The sequence below is a fragment of the Macaca fascicularis genome, chromosome 15 (genome assembly GCF_037993035.2).
Source record: "Macaca fascicularis isolate 582-1 chromosome 15, T2T-MFA8v1.1".
Classification (NCBI taxonomy): Eukaryota; Metazoa; Chordata; class Mammalia; order Primates; family Cercopithecidae; genus Macaca; species Macaca fascicularis.
In genome coordinates this window covers 65764907-65784087 of record NC_088389.1, presented here as the reverse complement: position 1 = coordinate 65784087, position 19181 = coordinate 65764907, and the positions used below count along the sequence as shown (strand labels likewise).

At 43.3% G+C, this 19181-nt stretch overlaps 1 protein-coding gene and 1 pseudogene across 39 annotated transcripts in view; one reads left to right on the top strand and one right to left on the bottom strand.

The window, feature by feature from the left end:
* The window catches only part of NFX1 (nuclear transcription factor, X-box binding 1), an 84981-nt gene that overhangs the window by 14292 nt on the left and 51508 nt on the right, over positions 1–19181 (top strand). For all 39 annotated transcript variants that reach the window (XR_012424636.1, XR_012424635.1, XR_010581535.2 and 36 more), the window contains exons 5-9: positions 3020–3125; positions 6779–6850; positions 9319–9458; positions 15446–15545; positions 15626–15843. Coding sequence is in view for 28 of the 39 variants with exons in the window: in XM_074017321.1 (XP_073873422.1) it covers positions 3020–3125; positions 6779–6850; positions 9319–9458; positions 15446–15545; positions 15626–15843 (636 nt within the window). In the remaining 11 variants the exon portion in view is untranslated. The remainder of the gene's footprint in view (positions 1–3019; positions 3126–6778; positions 6851–9318; positions 9459–15445; positions 15546–15625; positions 15844–19181) is intronic.
* Positions 12603–13313, bottom strand: LOC107127641 (transcription initiation factor TFIID subunit 10 pseudogene; annotated as a pseudogene).

The window sequence follows — 19181 nt, the reverse complement described above, 5'->3', positions numbered from 1 at the left end:
TCCCGGGTTCACGCCATTCTCCTGCCTCAGCCTCCGAGTAGCTGGGACTACAGGCGCCCGCCACCACGCCCGGCTAGTTTTTTGTATTTTTAGTAGAGACGGGGTTTCACCATGTTAACCAGGATGGTCTCGATCTCCTGACCTCGTGATCCACCCGTCTCGGCCTCCCAAAGTGCTGGGATTATAGGCTTGAGCCACCGCGCGCGGCAACTCTTCCTGTTTCTTTCTGCATGCTCTCCTTATTTTTCTAACTGGTTTGCTCATATTTCTCCTTTCCCATTACTTAGCAGCTTTCACAAAGAGTCAGTCATTTACCATCAACTCTGTATCTTCTAGACACAATACCTCGGTGAACTCCTTGACTTCCCTTCTTTTCTTTCAATTCTTAACGACAGTAGCATTTAAAATCTGACCCCAAAAGCCCTCTTACAAAGGAAGCTTTCCTTTGTTATTCTCTCTCTCACTTTGGCCACTGTTTTATATTATTTGGAATTTTCTGGTCTTACATGTTTTATTGACAGAATCTGAGCCTTAATAGATACTAAATTGGTATTAGGTGAGGGAATAAATATTCTTGAATATACTACTACCAGAAAGGCAGCATGAAACTGGAAGTAAGAGATCAATGGAAATTTGGGCAAATAGGACAATACCAATACTTAATACCTTATTTTGAAGGATTTTTAAACATAAAGTACCACAATGGAATTAAAAATCTTGTTACAGCCTTTACTGGCAAATTAGATGAGAGACTCTAAGGCGGTATAAGAATGTGGAGTGAAGGTCAAGATGATCTGAAAGTGGTAAAATGATGTGAGAATGTACATAAAGGCCTTATTTGCCGATGACTTTGCCCCACACTGTTCTTCCAGGGGACCATAGTTTAACATGTTTTTATTGAGAACTTATCAATGTTCGAGGCACTGTGAAGAAAGAGGCGAATAAAACAGGTTAACTTACCAGAGCTTACAGTCTAAGAGTTAAGACACAATTAGCCCGATACTCTGCTAGAAGTACAAAGTACTATGGGAGATCTTTGGGGTGAGTTACGACTTGCAGCTGGATGTTTAAGAGAAGCCTTCTTGAAGGATGTAGAATTGAACTGACATTGTAAACTAGGTAAAACCTTGGTAGGCAGAAAGATATGCTGAAGGGAATAGCATAGGCAGTTCAAAATCAACAGGGTTTAGGATCTGTTGGGAGAAGAATGATTCATCCACTTATGGAGCCCAAGGTCTATGATAGTAGAGAAGTGGGAGGTGACTGGAAAGGAAGGGCTGACCCTTTGATACCAGTCTCAGATGTTGGGACTTCATTTGGAAGGCTGTGGGAAGCCACTGAGGGCATCAACGTTGTTCTTTATGAAGATGGGTTTGGTAGCAGTGAGTGGAATATTTTGGAGACTAAACAATTTGGGACTTAGAATAATCCAGATGAAGAACAGTACAAGCCTCTAATGAGTGTGATAGAAAGAAAAATATGGTGTTAGGTTGATTCCTAACAGTAGTAGGAATGGGAGGAACCCAAATGTGACTCCCAAGTTTCATGCTTTTAGAAATGGTGATACCAAGGAAAAGGGCAGGTCAAAAGAACAAGGTCTGGTGGGGACAGTGACTGCAGTTTAGAAATGTTGAGCTGCAGGAGTGAGCAGAACATACAGTGAGATATGTCCAATAGGCAGGAAGCAATATTTGAGGAAAGACCAAGACTTAAGGATGAGAATCACAGCTGAGAGGAGTAGTTAAGACCCTAGCGGATGAAAGGGTACAGAGTGAGAAGAGGGTGTAATGCAGAACACTTGCAGGGGAAAGAAAAGCAAAAAACCCCAAAACATCATTTGGAGTCAGGGACAAGAGGTAGAACCCTTGAGAGATGTTAGGGAAAAACCAGGGCACTGTATTGGAGCAAAAAAGCACAGAGGCAGGGAAGCTTTTGTAAGAGTCTGGAGATGAGGTTTTGGCCAGTAGAGAGGCAGGAGTAGGAGAGGAGATGAGGTGAGAGCCACTGTGTAGGAAAAATTGACACAACTTGGTGATTAAGTAAAAAGAGGTATGAGTGATGACTGTAGTTTTTGAACATGTGTGACTCTGACAGAGTTGGTGTCACTGACAGAAATAGGAAGCCCTGAGCAGGGAGGAGTTGTAGAGGGATATGAACTTTGGCTGTGGATGAAGCCAGTTTGAGGTGACCGTGAAACCCCAAGCAAGGATGTTCAGCAGACATTTGGACATGTGGGTCTGCAACTGAAGATTCAGGGCAAGAGAGAAAATGTGGATTTGGGGATCAGTGGCCTTTAGGTGGATTGCACCTCTCAACATGAATAAAATTTCTGAAAGAGATAGTATAGAGAGAAAAGCAGAGGCCATGGACTGGGGATGGCTGCAATTTAGTGTGCAAATTGCCAAAGTGAGGATGAATTCCTCAAGGGCAAGGAGGAATCCTATGCCTTCGTTTTACTCTTCCCTGTCTCTGCTGAGTCCATGGAAGATGTGCCATGAAGATTTGCAGTGATGTTGATTATAAAATTATAAGCTTTTTTATGCCTACTTTATAGTTTTGGAATAGGTGAGTTCCTGCTACACAGGGGATTTATGTCCTTTCCATCTCTTACTGCCTCCCTGCTTTCCCCATGGTGCTCTTTTCTTATTCCCTCTCTCTGATCCTTGCAGCAGCAATTTGCATATCAGTCCAGAAGCCCATTTATAGACGGCTTGTCATATAGGTATTTATCTTAAATTAAATGTTTTTGTTAGTCAAGGTAGTATTTTCGTAAGTAAAAGTGACTTTTTATTTATCTTTACCAGGTAATCCAAGATTTAAGATTTATCATACTCAGTGAAACTTTTTATGAATAGCATTATATTTATCTTTTCATTTTAGGATATGAGATAATACATTTGTTGAAATAATAAAAACCACACTAAAGTTGCATGCTGTCTAGCTATACTTCACTGTTTCATTAAAGTTGAGGATGTGGCTGAAGTTTGTACCATTGACTCTCTGATCTAATGTGTTCTAGGCAAGGTAAAGAATCCTGAGTGGAGCAGAAATGAAATTCCACATAGCTGTGGTGAGGTTTGTAGAAAGAAACAGCCTGGCCAGGACTGCCCACATTCCTGTAACCTGTAAGTTGGAATGCCAGTTCCGTTGGGATTCTGGGTGGACATGCTTTGCTGGTGGCTCTAAGTAAACATATCTGGTTAGCATGTGACAGTTTGGAATGAAGGGTGATATGGGACCTCAGTAAATGGTCCCAAATCACCCTGTGCCAGGCACTCTACGTCAGTTAACTTGTTGAATCCTTACCACTGCCCAGTAATGGGTAGATATTTATCATCTCCACTTTACAGATGAGGCTCAGAAAGGCCAAGCCTCTTGCCCAGTGTCACAGTGGTCATGGTGGAGCTAGGGTTTCCAAAGCCAGTGCTCCTTCCATTACATCACACTGCTTGCTTCTAAGAAGAAATGTGACTCGTATGTTTTATCCCCCATTGATATCCAGGATATCCAGGTCTAAGAGAATGTATAGGAGAACCTTCTGTCTGGGGAAAGACAATTGTGTAGGGTCCTGGTCAGACAGTATTTCTAAGATGTCGATCTTTTTTTTTTTTTTTTTTTTTTTTTGGAGACAGGGTCTTGCTTTGTTACCCAGGCTGGAGTATGGTGGCGTGATCACAGCTCACTGCAACCGCCACCTCCTGTGCTCAAGCCGTCCTCCCACCTCATCCTCCTGAGTAGCTGGGACTACAGGCATGTGCCACCACGCCTGGCTAATTTTTGTATTTTTTGGTAGAAATGGGGTTTTGCCATGTTGCCCAGGTTGGTCTTGAACTCCTGGCCTCAAGCAGTCTGCTCTTCTCAGCCTCCCAACATGCCAGGATTCCTGGTGTGAGCCATCACACCCAGCCGTAGGATGTCAGTCTTTGTACAATAAACAGCCGGCTTTAGACTATATCCATAAGCCAGACACAGTGGCTCATGCCTATAATCCCAACATGTTGGGAAGCCGAGGCAGGAGGATTGCTTGAGGCCAGGAGTTCTAGATCAGACTAGGCAACAAAGTGAGGCCCCATCTCTACAAAAAAATTTAAAATTAGCCAGGTGTGGTGGCGCACACCTATAGTCCCCGCTACTTGGGAGGCTGAGTGAGGAGGAGCTCAAGGCTACAATGAGCTGTAGTTGCACCATTGCACTCCAGCCTGGGCAACAAAGCAAGACCCTGTCTCTAAAAATAATAAATAAATAAGTAGACTGTATGCAGTCAGCTTCTAAATACCAAAAAATGCACAGTAATAGAAAAACAGTTGATCAGTTACAAGTAAATTTCTACAGGCCTTGACCTCAGACAAAGGTTTAAATCTTAGGTTCAAGTTACTTAAACAGTTATGTGACCTTGGGCAAGTTACTTATCTAAGCCTGCATCTGTAAAATAATGATGATAGTAATAATAATACAGAGTTCTAGGAAAATTAAATGAATTAGTATACCTATGTGGCTGGGTACAGACTCTGGCAAGTGATCAAAAAATAACAATTCTTACTTTTACTACCCAAGTCTAAGAGTAAAGGAGGCATCAGAGTGTTATCTTGGTGTTTCTACTGCTTGGAGCAGGGATAGTATTAGACCAGGGGCCTTGAGATCAAGGCATGGTGGTGGTGCTGGGGAAATATCAGTGGGAGTAGAACTGTTTTAGACTGGGCTAGACAGCATGGCCTGTGATCTGCTGGGCAGTCAGATACCTCCTTCTCTTTGACTGCTCGCATAGGTCCTTCTTTAGGAAGGACTTAAGCTATTCCTGCCATAATTGTCATTTTCAGTAAATTCAATAATAAGTTAATCCTCTGCATGGACTATTTTTCCAAAGCTTTCATGACTACCAGAGATGAAAACTGATGCAGATCACGTGATCAGCACCATGTCTGAAAGAAAAGAACACTTTAAAACCTGCTCCTTCTCTTTTGTGGCTCTGGAGCTCTCACACTTGACTTGGGAACTTTCTTTTACTTTCAGCAACATAGAGGTTGCTGAAACCCATTCCCCAGTAGCACTTTTCTGGTCTCCAGGAAAGCTTTGGTTTCTCTCATTTACACTTCTTAGGCCTCAAAAGCCATAGAGACAGGGTTTCGCTCTGTTGCCCAGGCTTGAGTGCAGTGATGCTATCGTAGCTTACTGCATCCTTGAACTCCTGGGCTCAAGCGATCCTCCCACCTCAGCCTCCCAAAGTGCTGAGAGCACAGGTGTGAGCCACCATGCCTGGTGTGAACATCTATATTTTTAAAAGCTCTCCAGGCATGTCCAATATATAGCCAGTGTTGTGAACCTCTGGTCTAAAAGTTAAGAAAACCTGAGATTGAGTCCCGGCTTCTGGGATATTTGAAATAACCTAGAATCACCCATACCTGACAAGCAATGAAAATTGTTTCACCCAAAAGGATTGAGGTATATGTAAAATATAACTGTTGAATAATGATACTTACCTTTAAAGAAACATGCTTAAACTTATGTCTCCTATGGGTATTGTCTATCAAAATGAGTCACCTTAGAAGACTAGACACTTGTTCCTGTATTGTTTTCAATGTTTAAACCTTATTTAAGAATTATCAGAGCTTGTTTAGGAGTTTCACAGAAACTAAACATTCCAGCCAGACCGCTTTATAAGCACACTAAAGCACTTTATAAGCACACTCCCTCTTTGGCCTCCCAAAGTGATGGAATTACAGGCATGAGCCACTACGCTCAGCCCTGGATATAAGTTTTTAACTCAGTTGGGTAACTAGGAGTGTAATTATTAGATTGTATGGTAAGACTATGTTTAGTTTTGTACGAAACTGCAAAACTGTCTTAAAAGTGGCCATACCATTTTACATTTCCACTAGCAATGAATGAGAGTCCTGTCACACCCATCTGATTAATTCATCTTGGCTCTGATTGGCTTTTGATTCCCAAAGGGTTGTGATTTGCCACCTAGAATATACCCCTCCTACTCCAAAAACGGTTGTCGTAGAAGTTCCCAAAATGTTTTAAGTAGTGGTATTTCTGTACCACTGTGTAATTTGCCAAAGTGTCTGCTTTGAAGAGGACAGTATTTATTTGAATACACAAATTCCATATTGTAACTTTTTTCTATTGGTCTCTATAATATAGCTCCTAAAAAAAGCATTTTTCAGAGGGCTAATTCTGACCTATAGCATATCACTCAGCCCAGTTCTTTCTATGACCCCTTTCCCTTTCATTCTCTCCATGTTACTCACCAGCATGCCTCCCCTCATGTCAGCCTTCTTTTCACTGTTCCATTGTTAGCCCAGTGGCTGATGATTACTTCAATAGCTGATGAAGAGTATGTCTGTACTTCTTACAAACCCAGTAGATTTGAGTTCTATTACCTTGCTTAGACTCTGATCTTCTACAGGACCCTATTAGCCATTCTGCCTTTTACCTGAGTAGCAAACTATTTTTATCCCCACACAGTGCTGTAAGTGGACCAAGACCGTATTTGAAAATGTCATCTTTGACTCTCAGACCCAAATATAACCAGTATTTTGACTTGGGATTTACTTCTCTGGTTAAATAGTCTATGGTGATAATGATGTCAGTTTTTTGCACATAAAAGTACAGTTGATATCTTTGTTCAAATAGTTTAATCAACTTTAAACAAATACAAAGACATGTCAGAGTAGATTTATTTGTTGCCATATTCACAATAAGACCCAGCTAGGACAGTTTTGTTCGCATTTGGATACATGGCTGTGGTTTATTCAGTGAAACCTTTCTCTTTCAGTCTCTGCCATCCAGGACCCTGCCCACCCTGCCCTGCCTTTATGACAAAAACATGTGAATGTGGACGAACCAGGTAAAGTTAAGATTGCACTCTAAATAAGACCTCAGTTTTCACATGCATGACTGACTTGTGAATTTCTAAAATAAAAGAATAGTAGGTAGATACAAATAAATGGTAGGCATGAATAGTACTTTTTTTTTTTTTTTTTTTTTTTTTAAAGCTTTAGAACAGGAAGGAGAGGACAGAAGGAAAGTACAACTTGGAAGAGAGCCAAGTGGGCAATTTGAGAGACCAAATGCACCACGGATAGTACTTTTCTATAGTAGTTCCCTGTGCTGCCCATGACCCTATTTTGTAATCTTATAAGTGATTAAGAAATTATACACACAGTGAGATTGTGAGACTACCCATTATTTCAGGTAAAATACCAGGTGACAAGGACTTTTTTTTTTTTTTTTGAGACAGAGTCTCGGTCTGTCACCCAGGCTGGAGTACAGTGGCGCGATCTCGGCTCACTGCAACCTCTGCCACTTGGGTTCAAGCAATTCTCCTGCCTCAGCCTGCCAAGTAGCTGGGATTACAGGCACCTGCTACCGCACCCGGCTAATTTTTGTATTTTTAGTAGAGATGGGGTTTCACCATCTTAGCCAGGCTGGTCTTGAACTATTGACCTCGTGATCCACCTGCCTCGGCCTCCCAAAGTTCTGGAATTACAAGCATGAGCCACCGTGTTCAGTCGACAATGATTTTTTTTTAACCTCTCTAGTGGGTGACAGAACCAGGAGTTGAACCCAGGCCTGTTAAGGTCGAGGAGGCTGGAACCAGTTTCCTGTGCCTAGCACAGTATCTTGCATCTAGGAATCTTTTAATGAATATTGTTGAATGAAAGAATATGTGACTCCAGAGCCCACTCTTGTTCTATTATAATACAAGGTCTCCTACATGGTTAGTACAAGGATCACTGATAGCTGTGGAGTGTCTCTGAGGCCCAGTAAGATCTTAAAATGATTTCTGAACCACAGGATGAGATGAATCATGCAGATTTTCAGTGAGGTGCATTTGTTTAGCCTTTACTGAACTTATGAGGATAGCTATGTGGCCTGAGATTACATGTAAGTGTTTTGACTCAGAAAGGTCAGATCCTGGTTCTGTCACTTACTGGTTGTTGATTCTGGGCAAGTTGCTTGGTCTCATTGGACCTCATTTTTCTTATCATAAAGTAGAAATAATAGTGTCTACTTCAAGGGTTAATGTTAGCCATGGTACTAGGCAGAATGGTAGCATAATAGGCCAGTGTTAGTCATTAGGTCAAGTACTGCAAGCTGATCATTTATGTATATAACAGTGACTTTTAAGAACAAAATATGGCGTTGAGAGTCAGGGATCAGATAAAACTCTTCTTGCAGGAGAGTAGACTGCAAGTGCTTAACCATTACCCTAGAAAGGGACCTGAAGACAATTGTCTAAAAGTACTTTATCTGGCTTGGCGCAGTGGCTCACGCCTGTAATCCCAGCACTTTGGGAGGCCGAGGTGGGCGGATCACTTGAGGTTAAGAGTTGGAGACCAACTGGGCCAACATGGTGAAACCCTGTCTCTACTAAAAGTACAAAAATTAGCTGACGTGGTGACACATGCCTGTAGCCCCAGCTACTGGGGAGGTTGAGGCAGGAGAATCGCTTGAAACCAGAAGGCGGAGGTTGCAGCGAGCCAAGATGGCGCCACTGCACTCCAGCCTGGGCAACAGAGTAAGACTCTGTCTCACATAAACAAACAAAAAAAGGACTTTCTTATATCCTTCTCTCAGCAAAATCAGGATGTTTATTGGAACAAAACTAGAATTAGCTTATTTCCCTACCCGGAAGCAAAGTCACATATAGTATGTTCTAAGTGCTGGGTCTCAGAATAATGCCATTGTGCTGTTAATCTGAGTGTGTCAGATCTGGGTACATGATAGCTATCCTTCTCCCCTGTCTGTGAAGTACTGTGGAAGCTCCAGGCAGAGCTAGGACTAGAACCCAGATATTCTAACTCCTCACCCCAGCGTTCTTTCTCCTTATGCATGCCGCTTCGTGGAACTCAGATGAAATCACATAAAGCAAATACTCAGGAATAGCCTTCAGTTCCTCACCACTTAGAAAATAGGAGAGAAAGACAGGATGGAAAATAAAAAGAACAAAGGAAGAAAAAGAAGAGTGGGCCAGGTGTGGTGGCTCAAGCCTGTAATCCCAGCACTTTGGGAGCCTGAGGCAGGAGGATTGCTTAAGCCTCGGAGTTTGAGATTAGTCTGGGCAACATAGTGAGACCCTGTCTCTATTTAAAAAAAAAAAAAAAAAAAAGAAGAAGAAAAAGAGTGGAGAAGGGGAGAGTAATTGAGGAAATAAGGATTGGGCGAGGGAGACTTACTAGAAAAAGTAAGGGAAATGAAGTTAGAGAAAGGCTGAGTAGGTTTTGAGGGGAAGAGTTAGGGCCGCAGTGTTAATTTAGTTGTCCAACAGGAACTTTTAGACTGATGCTCTCTTTACATCTATTGTCTTTGCAGGCACACAGTTCGCTGTGGTCAGGCTGTCTCAGTCCACTGTTCCAACCCATGTGAGAATATTTTGAACTGTGGTCAGCACCAATGTGCTGAGCTGTGCCATGGGGGTCAGTGCCAGCCTTGCCAGATCATTTTGAACCAGGGTAAGTGGTGGGCACACCAGCTAGCAATGGTTGTGTTCTTTTCTGGAACCTTATTAATGATTGTCTTGATAAACTTTGATTGGTGTCAGGCTTATAGTCACAAAGACCTTGGGAGATACAATGCTTAGATAGTTTTTTTATTTTACCTGCATACCGGTATAGGTCATTGTCCTGTATAATTTTTTTTACTTTTTGAGATGAGTCTCACTCTGTCGCCCAGGCTGGAGTGCGTTGGCATAATCCTAGTTCTCTGCAACCTCCACCTCCTGAGTTCAAGCAATTCTCCTGCCTCAGCCTCCCAAGTAGCAGGGATTACAGGTGCCCGCTATCACGCCTTGCTAATTTTTGTGTTTTTAGTAGAGATGGGGTTTCACAGTGTTGGCCAGGCTGGTCTCGAACTCCTGACCTTAAGTGATAACGCCTGCCTGGGCCTCCCAAAGTGCTGGGATTACAGGCATGAGCCACCGTGCCTGGCCTATCTAATTTAAATAGATTTTAAAATGCTGTTTAAAAGTAACTGCTTGAAAGGACCAGATTATTATGGACCTAGAAAGACCAAAATAATCTTTTTAAAAATGAACTGGCCGGGCACAGTGGCTTACGCCTGTAATCCCAGCACTTTGAGAGGCTGAGGTGGGTGGATCACTTGAGGTCAGGAGATCGAGACCAGCCTGGCCAGCATGGTGAAACACTGTCTCTACTAAAAATATAAAAATTATCTGGTCGTGGTGGTGGGCGCCTGTAAATCCCAGATACTCAAGAGACTGAAGCAAGAGAATCACTTGAACCCGGGAGGTAGAGGTTGCAGTGAGCTGAGATCACGCCACTACACTCTAGCCTGGACAACAGAATGAGACTCAGTCTAAAAAATAATAATAATAATAATAATAAAATGAACATATGTGAAATCTAAGAACATATAAAACTAATTTTTCATAATAAAAATTAGAAAGTGGTTGCCTAGTGGTGGAAATTAGGGGAAGGGACACACAGTTTCTGGGTTAATGGAAATGTCTGATACCTTGTTTTGGGTGTTAGTTACACAGATGTATACAATTACCAAAAGATATCAGAAACCAAAACTGAATATGTAAAATATTTGTGTTTATTGTGTCCTAGCTGTACATCAATGGGAAAAAAGTATCTACATGAATAGAAAAACTTTTTAAAATTGTGAATATAAGTTTATGTTTGTGATGTTTTCAGTTTTTCTCTTCCTCTCCATTACTGCAATCTAGAAATGGGAGAGAAGAATCTAATTTTATAGCCGGGGCGTGGTGGTGGGCACCTATAATCCCAGGTACCTGGAGGCTGAGGCAGGAGAATCACTTAAATCCGGGAAGCAGAGGTTGCAGTGAGCTAAGATCGTGCCATTGCACTCCAGCCTGGGCAACAAGAGTGAAACTCTGTCTCAAAAAAAAAAAAGGAATCTAATTTTATTTTCTCTTAGTGCAGTTATCCCCCCTTTGCTCTCCAAAGTGAATGTTGTCAGTTACTCAGTCGCTGATTAAACAGCCTGAAAGCTCACTGTATTTTTAGGTAGGCTGTTTGGTCATGATACAACTCTAATTGTCCCAGTTTTTTCTTTTATTGAGCCAAAATCTGCTTCCCTGAAATATACTCTCTCCTTGGTCTGCCTTTCTCTACATTTCATGTTCCTCCTGGGTTGTTCAAAATCAGCTGTCATATATTTTCCCAGTGTTTCCTTTCAGGCCTAACAGCTATGATTGCTTCATTTCTTCCCTGTGAAATGTGCTCACAGACCACACATCCTCTTAAAAGTGGCCAGATTGGGCTGGGCACAGTAGCTTATGCACTTTAGGAGGCCAGGGCGGGTGCATCACTTGAGCCTAGGAGTTTGAGACCCGCCTGGGCAACATGGCAAAAACACATCTCTAACCAAAAAAAAAAAAAAGAAAAAATTAGCCAGACATGGTGGCAATCACCTGTAGTCCCAGCTACTTGGGAGGCTGAGGTGGAAGGATGGCTTGAGCCCAGGAGGCGGAGGTTACAGTGAGCCGAGATCATGCTACCGCATTCCAGCCTGGGTGACAGAACCTGACTCTGTCTCAGAAAAAAAGCAGCCGGCCAGGCGCGGTGGCTCACGCCTGTAATCCCAGCACTTTGGGAGGCCGAGGCGGGTGGATCACGAGGTCGGGAGATCGAGGCCATCCTGGCTAACACGGTGAAACCCCGTCTCTACTAAAAATACAAAAAATTAGCCAGGCGAGGTGGCGGGCGCCTGTAGTCCCAGCTACTGGGAGGCTGAGGCAGGAGAATGGCGTGAACCCAGGAGGCGGAGCTTGCAGTGAGCCGAGATCGCGCCACTGCACTCCAGCCTGGGCGACAGAGCGAGACTCCGTCTCAAAAAAAAAAAAAAAAAAAGCAGCCAGATTGTTCACAGCAATGCCAGTCTTCTTGTGGGATCCACCAAAACCGGTATTGCTCAAAACTCGGTGTTTTTTGAGTACATTCTTGAGATTTTTCACTGAGACGGATGACTGATTAAATGTGTCCTGATTATTTTCCAGACTAAAATTTCTGTAGTCTGTTCTCTGTGGAATAGAACTTCAAGGCTTCTATGGAAGCCTTGAAGCCTGTTGTGAATCCTGACCCCTGCCTGTGGGTGCTTCCTCAAGCTTTATCCCAGGCTGAAAATGGGATAATATGTTCCAGCCCCTGTTTTTAAGTCTCTTCAAAGAGAATGAAGAGTTGCCTGTGCCCAGTTTGATTATCTGTTATGTCATATGGATCTGTAATTAGCAGGAAGTGTAGAAAAGCTCTCTATCCTGGTACTTACTGAGGCTTTTTTTTTTTTTTTTTTGGATCTTGTTCTGTCATACAGACCGGAGTGCAGATTCTCCTGCCTCAGCTTCCCAAGTAGCTGGGACTACAGATGCACACCATCATGCCTGGCTTCTGCTGTTTTTAGCTCTTGATTCATATTGGGCTTTTACTCAGCTAAATCACCCAAGTCTTTTTTGTACAAAACTGTATTGATCCCAGTCTCTTCCTCCTTGTTTCTGTTTAGTTGATTTTTCAAACCCAGTTTTGAAGATTTTTTGTTTTTCCACATTAGTTATCTAGCAGAATATTTTGGCTATGTAAATAGTTTATCTTCTTGAATTACAGTTCTAGGATCCCTTTCTTTCTTTTTTTTTTTTTTTTGTCACAATAAAGTTTATTGTGAAAACAGGCTGGTGTGGGGACATGGGGACAGACAAGTACATTTAGGTTGGGTGGCTCAGGTGAAGTAGTGCGGCTTCTTCACGTTGATGCCATACTCGCTGAGGGCAGGGGTCAAGTCCTCCATGGTTAAAGTATACTTGCGGTCCTTGCTTTTGCTCCGGGAGCTGCCGGAGGCTGTGCCCTTCATTTTGCAGTGCTGTAGGGCATCACTGGCAATATCTGAGATGAATTTCTGGGCAGCTAGGGAGATGAGCCGAATTATGTGTGGGTCTGAGGCCTCAAAGCCAGCACGGTTCAGGTAGTAACCAGTCACTGCATCTGGCGTCGTAGGCGTGTAATCCTCCTGCTGCATCAAGAAGTCCACCAAAGGCGTGCTGGACACCACCGGCTTCACGTCTCCGTTGGCCGCGCTGGGCAGTACGTAAACACCCTTAGACATGGCCCCCTCTGGGGGCGCCGCGCCAGCCGCCCACACCCACGCCGCTCAGCTGGCTCCCCGGCCCGCGCTGCCAAGGGTCCCGTGTCCCCAGCAGCTGCTCCAGCCCCGGGCCCCCCTGCTGTCCCCGCGGGGCTGGCCTTGTTCTCCGCAGCAGTGCTGGCGGGCAGCGCGGCGGGAGCCGAGACCGGGGGCGCCTCAGGGTCCGCGCCGGAGCCGCTGCAGCTCATCTGGCAGGTGGGAGAGGCGGCGAACCTAGGATCCCTTTCAACCTTATCTAGAGATTAATAAGCATTCTTTTTGGGTCTTTATTCATACGTTGATAAAATACTAAATGGTTTAAGGCTGGCAGCAGGGTCCTTTGGTTCCTTAATACTATTTAACCAGCTGTGACTCTACCTAATTCTTCTGTCACCTGCTCATTTTTCTGTTTCTTGTGCCTAGGAGAGCTTTTTAGTATTTACTCAGATTTTTTCATCAGGAACTCAATTTTCTTTTTATTGTTACCCGTTCTGACCCTTGATTCTTTTGTTCACAGCTTTCTATTCATTACCTCTGTAAAAAGCCTTTGTTCTGTTTGAGCAGAAACTTATCAAAGAAAAGCCTACTAGCAAAAGCTCCCAGTTGCCAGGGTTTCTTTACCAGTTCATTGATTCTACAAATATTTAGTGTATTTTCTGAATCTTTATTAATTTATCAAATCAGTTTTCACTAAATGAACAAGTGAGTTTTAGAATGGGGGATGAAATTGCATATAGGCCAGGTGAAGTGGCTCACACCTGTAATCCCAGCACTTTGGGAGGCCAGGATGGGCTGATCCCTTGAGCCCAGGAGTTTGAGACCAGTTTGGGCAACATGGCAAAACCCCATCTCTACAAAAAATACAAAAGCTATCCAGGTGTGGTGGCATGCACCTGTACTCCCAGCTGCTTGAGGGGCTGAAGTAGGAGGATCGCTTGAGCCTGGGAGTTTGAGGCTGCAGTGAGCTGTGTTCACATGACTGCACTCCAGCCTGGGTGACAAAGTGAGGCCCTGTCTCAAAAAAAAAAAAGAAAAGAAATTGCGCATGTACTTACTGGAAGATGGAATGTGTATTTTAAAAATAAAGAATCCTTGAATCTTAAATTCAGCTAATTTAAAAAAAAGTCAAGGCAGGCACAGTGGCTCACTGTAATCCCAGCACTTTGGGAGGTCGAGGCTGCAGTAAGCTGTGTTCATACCACTGTACTCCAGCTGGGCAACAAAGAGAGACCCTGTCTTTAAAACAAAAAAAATCGAGAATCTTGATTATTGCCAGACGTGGTGGCTCACGCCTGTAATCCCAGCCCTTTGGGAGGCTGGGATGGGTGGATCGCCTGAGCTCAGGAGTTTGAGACCAGCCTAGCCAACATGGTGAAACCCCATCTCTACTAAAAATACAGAAATTAGCTGGGCGTGGTGGTGGACCCCTATAATCCCAGCTACTTGGGAGGCTGAGGCAGGAGAATTGTGTGAACTGGGGAGGTGGAGGTTGCAGCGAGCCAAGATCACGCCACTGCACTCCAGCCTGGGTGACAGAGTGAGACTCCGTCTGAAAAACAAAAAGTCTTAATTATATCTTCAATGATTTGAGGCTTTCCTTTTCCCATGTTTCAGTGAAACTTTTTGGTTCTGTTTAATGTACGATTTTATTTTATGACTATTATTTTTAATGCCTTATTAGAAGGTTTCTATTTTATTTTTATTATATACATGATTTTTAAAATTTGGTATGTTTTTATAATACTGTGTTTATTCTGATCATTAGAGCTTATACTCTCATGCCAATTTTTAAATTGCTTTTTAGCAATGGGGACCTTTTTACAAGCGTTTTATGTAAACCCTGACATAAAGTATGAAACCTGTGCTTCTTGGGTTGAAGTGAGGATGGGAGATCCAGATGAGAGCTCCTCCACCACTACTGCCAGCTTAGCTTGTCCATCCCCTGTAACATCACCAGAGGACCCCCAGGAGCCTCACAGTGAATGGTGTTCAACCATGGCCTTAGGACCAGATAGTGTTCTCTTAATTAAAAGGTTGCTTCACTCTGATGCTGTTCTTGGAATGTGCTGCAGAGGCGCTATGATATATTAATAGTTTGACAAGGCCTTTTTTATTTCTTCCTATGGTAAAGCTCTTAGGTGGGTCTTAGAGCTGCTGTATAGACTCTACTTATTTCTGCATAAGGTCTGATCAGTACTCTATTGGCCTCCCAGAGTGCTGGGATTACAGACATGAGCCACTGTGCTGGGCCCGCATTTTGTATTTTCTTACAGATTATTTGGGATATTTTAAGAACCCATACATGTTACTAAATTTTTGTTTTTGAAATTTTCTCTTCAAGTATGCTATTGCGGCAGCACCTCCCGGGATGTGTTATGTGGAACCGATGTAGGAAAGTCTGATGGATTTGGGGATTTCAGCTGTTTAAAGATATGTGGCAAGTAAGGTTTTACATTTTCCTCAGTTGAACTAAAGCTGCACTTTATGCAACAATTATATAATAGTGTGTTCTTCTTAACAGGGACTTGAAATGCGGTAACCATACATGTTCACAAGTATGCCACCCTCAGCCCTGCCAGCCATGCCCACGGCTCCCCCCACTGGTGCGCTGTTGCCCCTGTGGCCAAACTCCTCTCAGCCAATTGCTAGAACTTGGAAGTAGTGGTCGGAAAACATGCATGGACCCTGTGCCTTCATGTGGAAAAGTGTGCGGCAAGCCTCTGCCTTGTGGCTCCTTAGGTAACTAGTAAGCGTAAAGTAAGCTTTAAAAATATTATTGTAAATTTTTGGCAGCAGTGAGTGCTTAAGCAACGTGGAAGTAAGTGCCAGTTACAATATCAGAGGTTTCTAAATATTATGATCAAATTTATGTAGGTACTTTTTCTTTCCTTCTCAAAATATGCTTCCGAAAACCCATACATTTGCCCAAGTGATCTCTCTGATTTAGGTATTTTATTGTTAACTCTGGACAACTGTGGTGAGTTACGGTTCCATAGGGGTTATGATTTCTCTTAGGAGCCTGTGCTATTATGAATGCCATATGTATTTATACCAATCCAGGGTTCAGCAAGTGTTGAAAAGCATTTTCACATAATAGGAACATGCTAAACTAATTGTGGGTGAGACAAAGTCTCGCTCTGTCGCCCTGGCTTGAGTGCAGTGGTACAATCTTGGCTCACTGCAGCCTCCAACTCCTGGGCTCAAATGATTCTTGTGTCTCAGCCTCCCAAGTAGCTGGGACTACAGGCACACACCACCACGCCCAGCTAATTTTTGTATTTTTAATAGAGACGAGGTTTCGCCGTGTTGACCAGGCTGGTCTTGAACTCCTGGCATCAAGTGATCCACCCACCTTGGGTTCCCAAAGTGCTGGGATTATAGGTGCAAGCTGCCGTACCTGGCCAAAAAACTAAAATTTTTAAGTACAGTAAAACCTCAGCCATTTAGATCATTCAAGGAATGTCAGTCTGTGTAAGTTTCCCATGTAGCTGAGGATAGCACCTATTCAACATCATTTTGAATGAATATTTTTCTTTTTTTTTTTTTTCTTGAGACAGAGTCTCGTTCTGTTGCCCAGGCTGCAGTGCAATGGCACGATCTTGACTCACTGCAACCTCCACCTCCTGGGTTCAAGCGATTCTCCTGCCTCAGCCTCCCGAGTAGCTGGAATTACAGGCAACTGCCATCATGCCCAGTTAAATTTTTTTTGTATTTTTGTAGAGACAGGGTTTCACCATGTTGGCCAAGCTGGTCTTGAACTCCTGACCTCGGGTGATCTGCCTGCCTTGGCGTCCTAAAGTGCTGGGATTATAGATGTGAGCCACCATGCCCAGCCGGATGAATATTTTTCTAAAATTTACATTTCATGTTTAAACAGAGGTTACTGAAGGTGTTGTGATTTCTCTCTTATTGACCCAGAGCCATCATTTTTATGAACTCCAGTTCCTTTATTACACTGAATACAGTGATGCCCTGGGCCTGCTGAGGTTGCTCAGACTAATGCCCCATACCACTGAGCAGTTCGAATTGTTGTATCTGCTCGTTGAAGCTTTTTGTTGTTTATATTCTTGTCAGTGCTTTTAGTATGTTTGCCTGTCTGCTTTTAGTGATTCCCCCTTTCTGATTTTTGGCTTCTAATTACTTGGATATAGAAACCAGAAAAAGTTCATTGGAATTAGATACAAAGTAATACTCTACTGAGCCTATCTGACTCAGTCTTTGAGGAGTATATGTCTGCAGTTTTGCAATGACTTGGCAACTTCTCTCCTGAGTGGGTGTTGAAAGACCATGCATTTAGAAAAAATGGTAAGTAGGCAACTGAGATTGAATAGGAAAGTTATTTCTAAAACTAACCATGTATCTTCTGAGGTAAAGCTAGAATCTTTAGGTTTGTCTTCCATTTCATCAAAAAGAGAGAGTTCACGTTTCTTTCAAGTGCCAGCGTGAATCAGTGGGAACACCCTACTTAATCCTTTTTCTCAATCTGACCTTAAAGTTGTGTATAGAGAAGTGCTGTCTTCTTATATTTTAATACACGTTCCATCTGCATTAGGAAAGCCAATCATCTGTTGGCTCTCTGCTTGCCATGAAATGTGTCTGTGATGTGGAGATCAAATGACTTCTAAATCAAATCCCCTTTCGGGAAGCACATGAGTCAGTTTTATAAGAATTTCACATATAATGACCAGAAATCCTACCCTGGCACTCACGTATCCTGTTGGTGATGAGAGAAGAAGGAAATATGAAATGGGCAATGCAAAAGGACTTGAGCAAGAGAAGGGTAGTAGCTGGCAGCAACAGACCTTGGGATGGGGCAAGACCAGGTTAAGGGATAAAAGGGTACCTGCTATGCCTCAGCAGATATCATGGAAAACCTTTAAGGAAATAGGCTGAGTTGACTGAGAAGCTCAGAGACAAGCCTATGGCTAGTGATAACAACGACTGTCGGGTTTGTTCAAACCTAGCTTATCTATAGAAAGCTGGCTTAGGTCTTTTGGTATCCCACTCAGTAGGAAATTTCCATCCCAGAGGCACAGCTTCAGTACAAGAGACTGGATAGAGTTCTACTTTAAGGATGGTAGCATGAGGAGCTCCCATATATCTGCTTACCAGTAAAACAAACAAAGCTGGGGAGAACTATGAAAAAGCAACCATCGAAGCCAGGCATGGTGACTCATACCTATAATCTCAGCACTTTGGGAGGCCAAGGTGGGAGTCCAGGACTTTGAGACCAGCCTGGGCAACATGGCGAGACCCTGTAGGTACCAAAAACATTTTTTATTCACCTGGGTATGGTGGCACGTGCCTGTGGTCCTAGCTACCTGGGAGGCTGAGGCAAAAGGATCACTTGACCCTGGAATGTTGAGGCTGCAGTGAGCCATGAATGCGGCATTGCACTCCAGCCTGACTAACAGAGCGAGACCCTGTCTCAAAAAAAAAAATCAACCCTTTAAAGTTTCTGGAGGCTGGGTACAGTGGCTCACACCTGAAATCCCCAACACTTTGGGAGTCTGAGGTGGGCAGATGACTTGAGGTCAGGAGTTCAGCAGTAGCCTGGCCAACATGATGAAACCCCATCTCTACTAAAAATACAAAAATTAGCCAGGTGTGGTGGCACATGCCTATAATCCCAGCTACTCAGGAGGCTGAGGAAGGAGAATCACTTGAACCCGGGCGGGGGGCAGCAGTTGCAGTGAACTGAGATTGCACCACTGCACTCCAGCCTGGGTGACAGAGCAAGACTCCATCTCAAAAAAAAAAAAAAAAAAAAAAAGAAAGTCTCTAGGAATTGCTCTAAGAGCATACATCAAATGAAGACATATTTTTTCAACAAAATCTACTAAAACTCTGGTAAACAACAGCAAGAGTCTGTGGCATTGAGCCCTAGCCAGTTCCTTCCTCCTCCCCTCAGCTCAGCTTGACAAATCTCCACTCAGGATAAGTGTGGACAAGAAGATGGGGCTTCTTCTCCCCTCAGCTCCCAGTCAGGTTTACTGTATCTCACTGGGAAGGCCACATTGTCAACATTTCTCTTCCCCTCCAACTCCAAGTTGAAGAGGCTGAAATTCTAGTGAGTG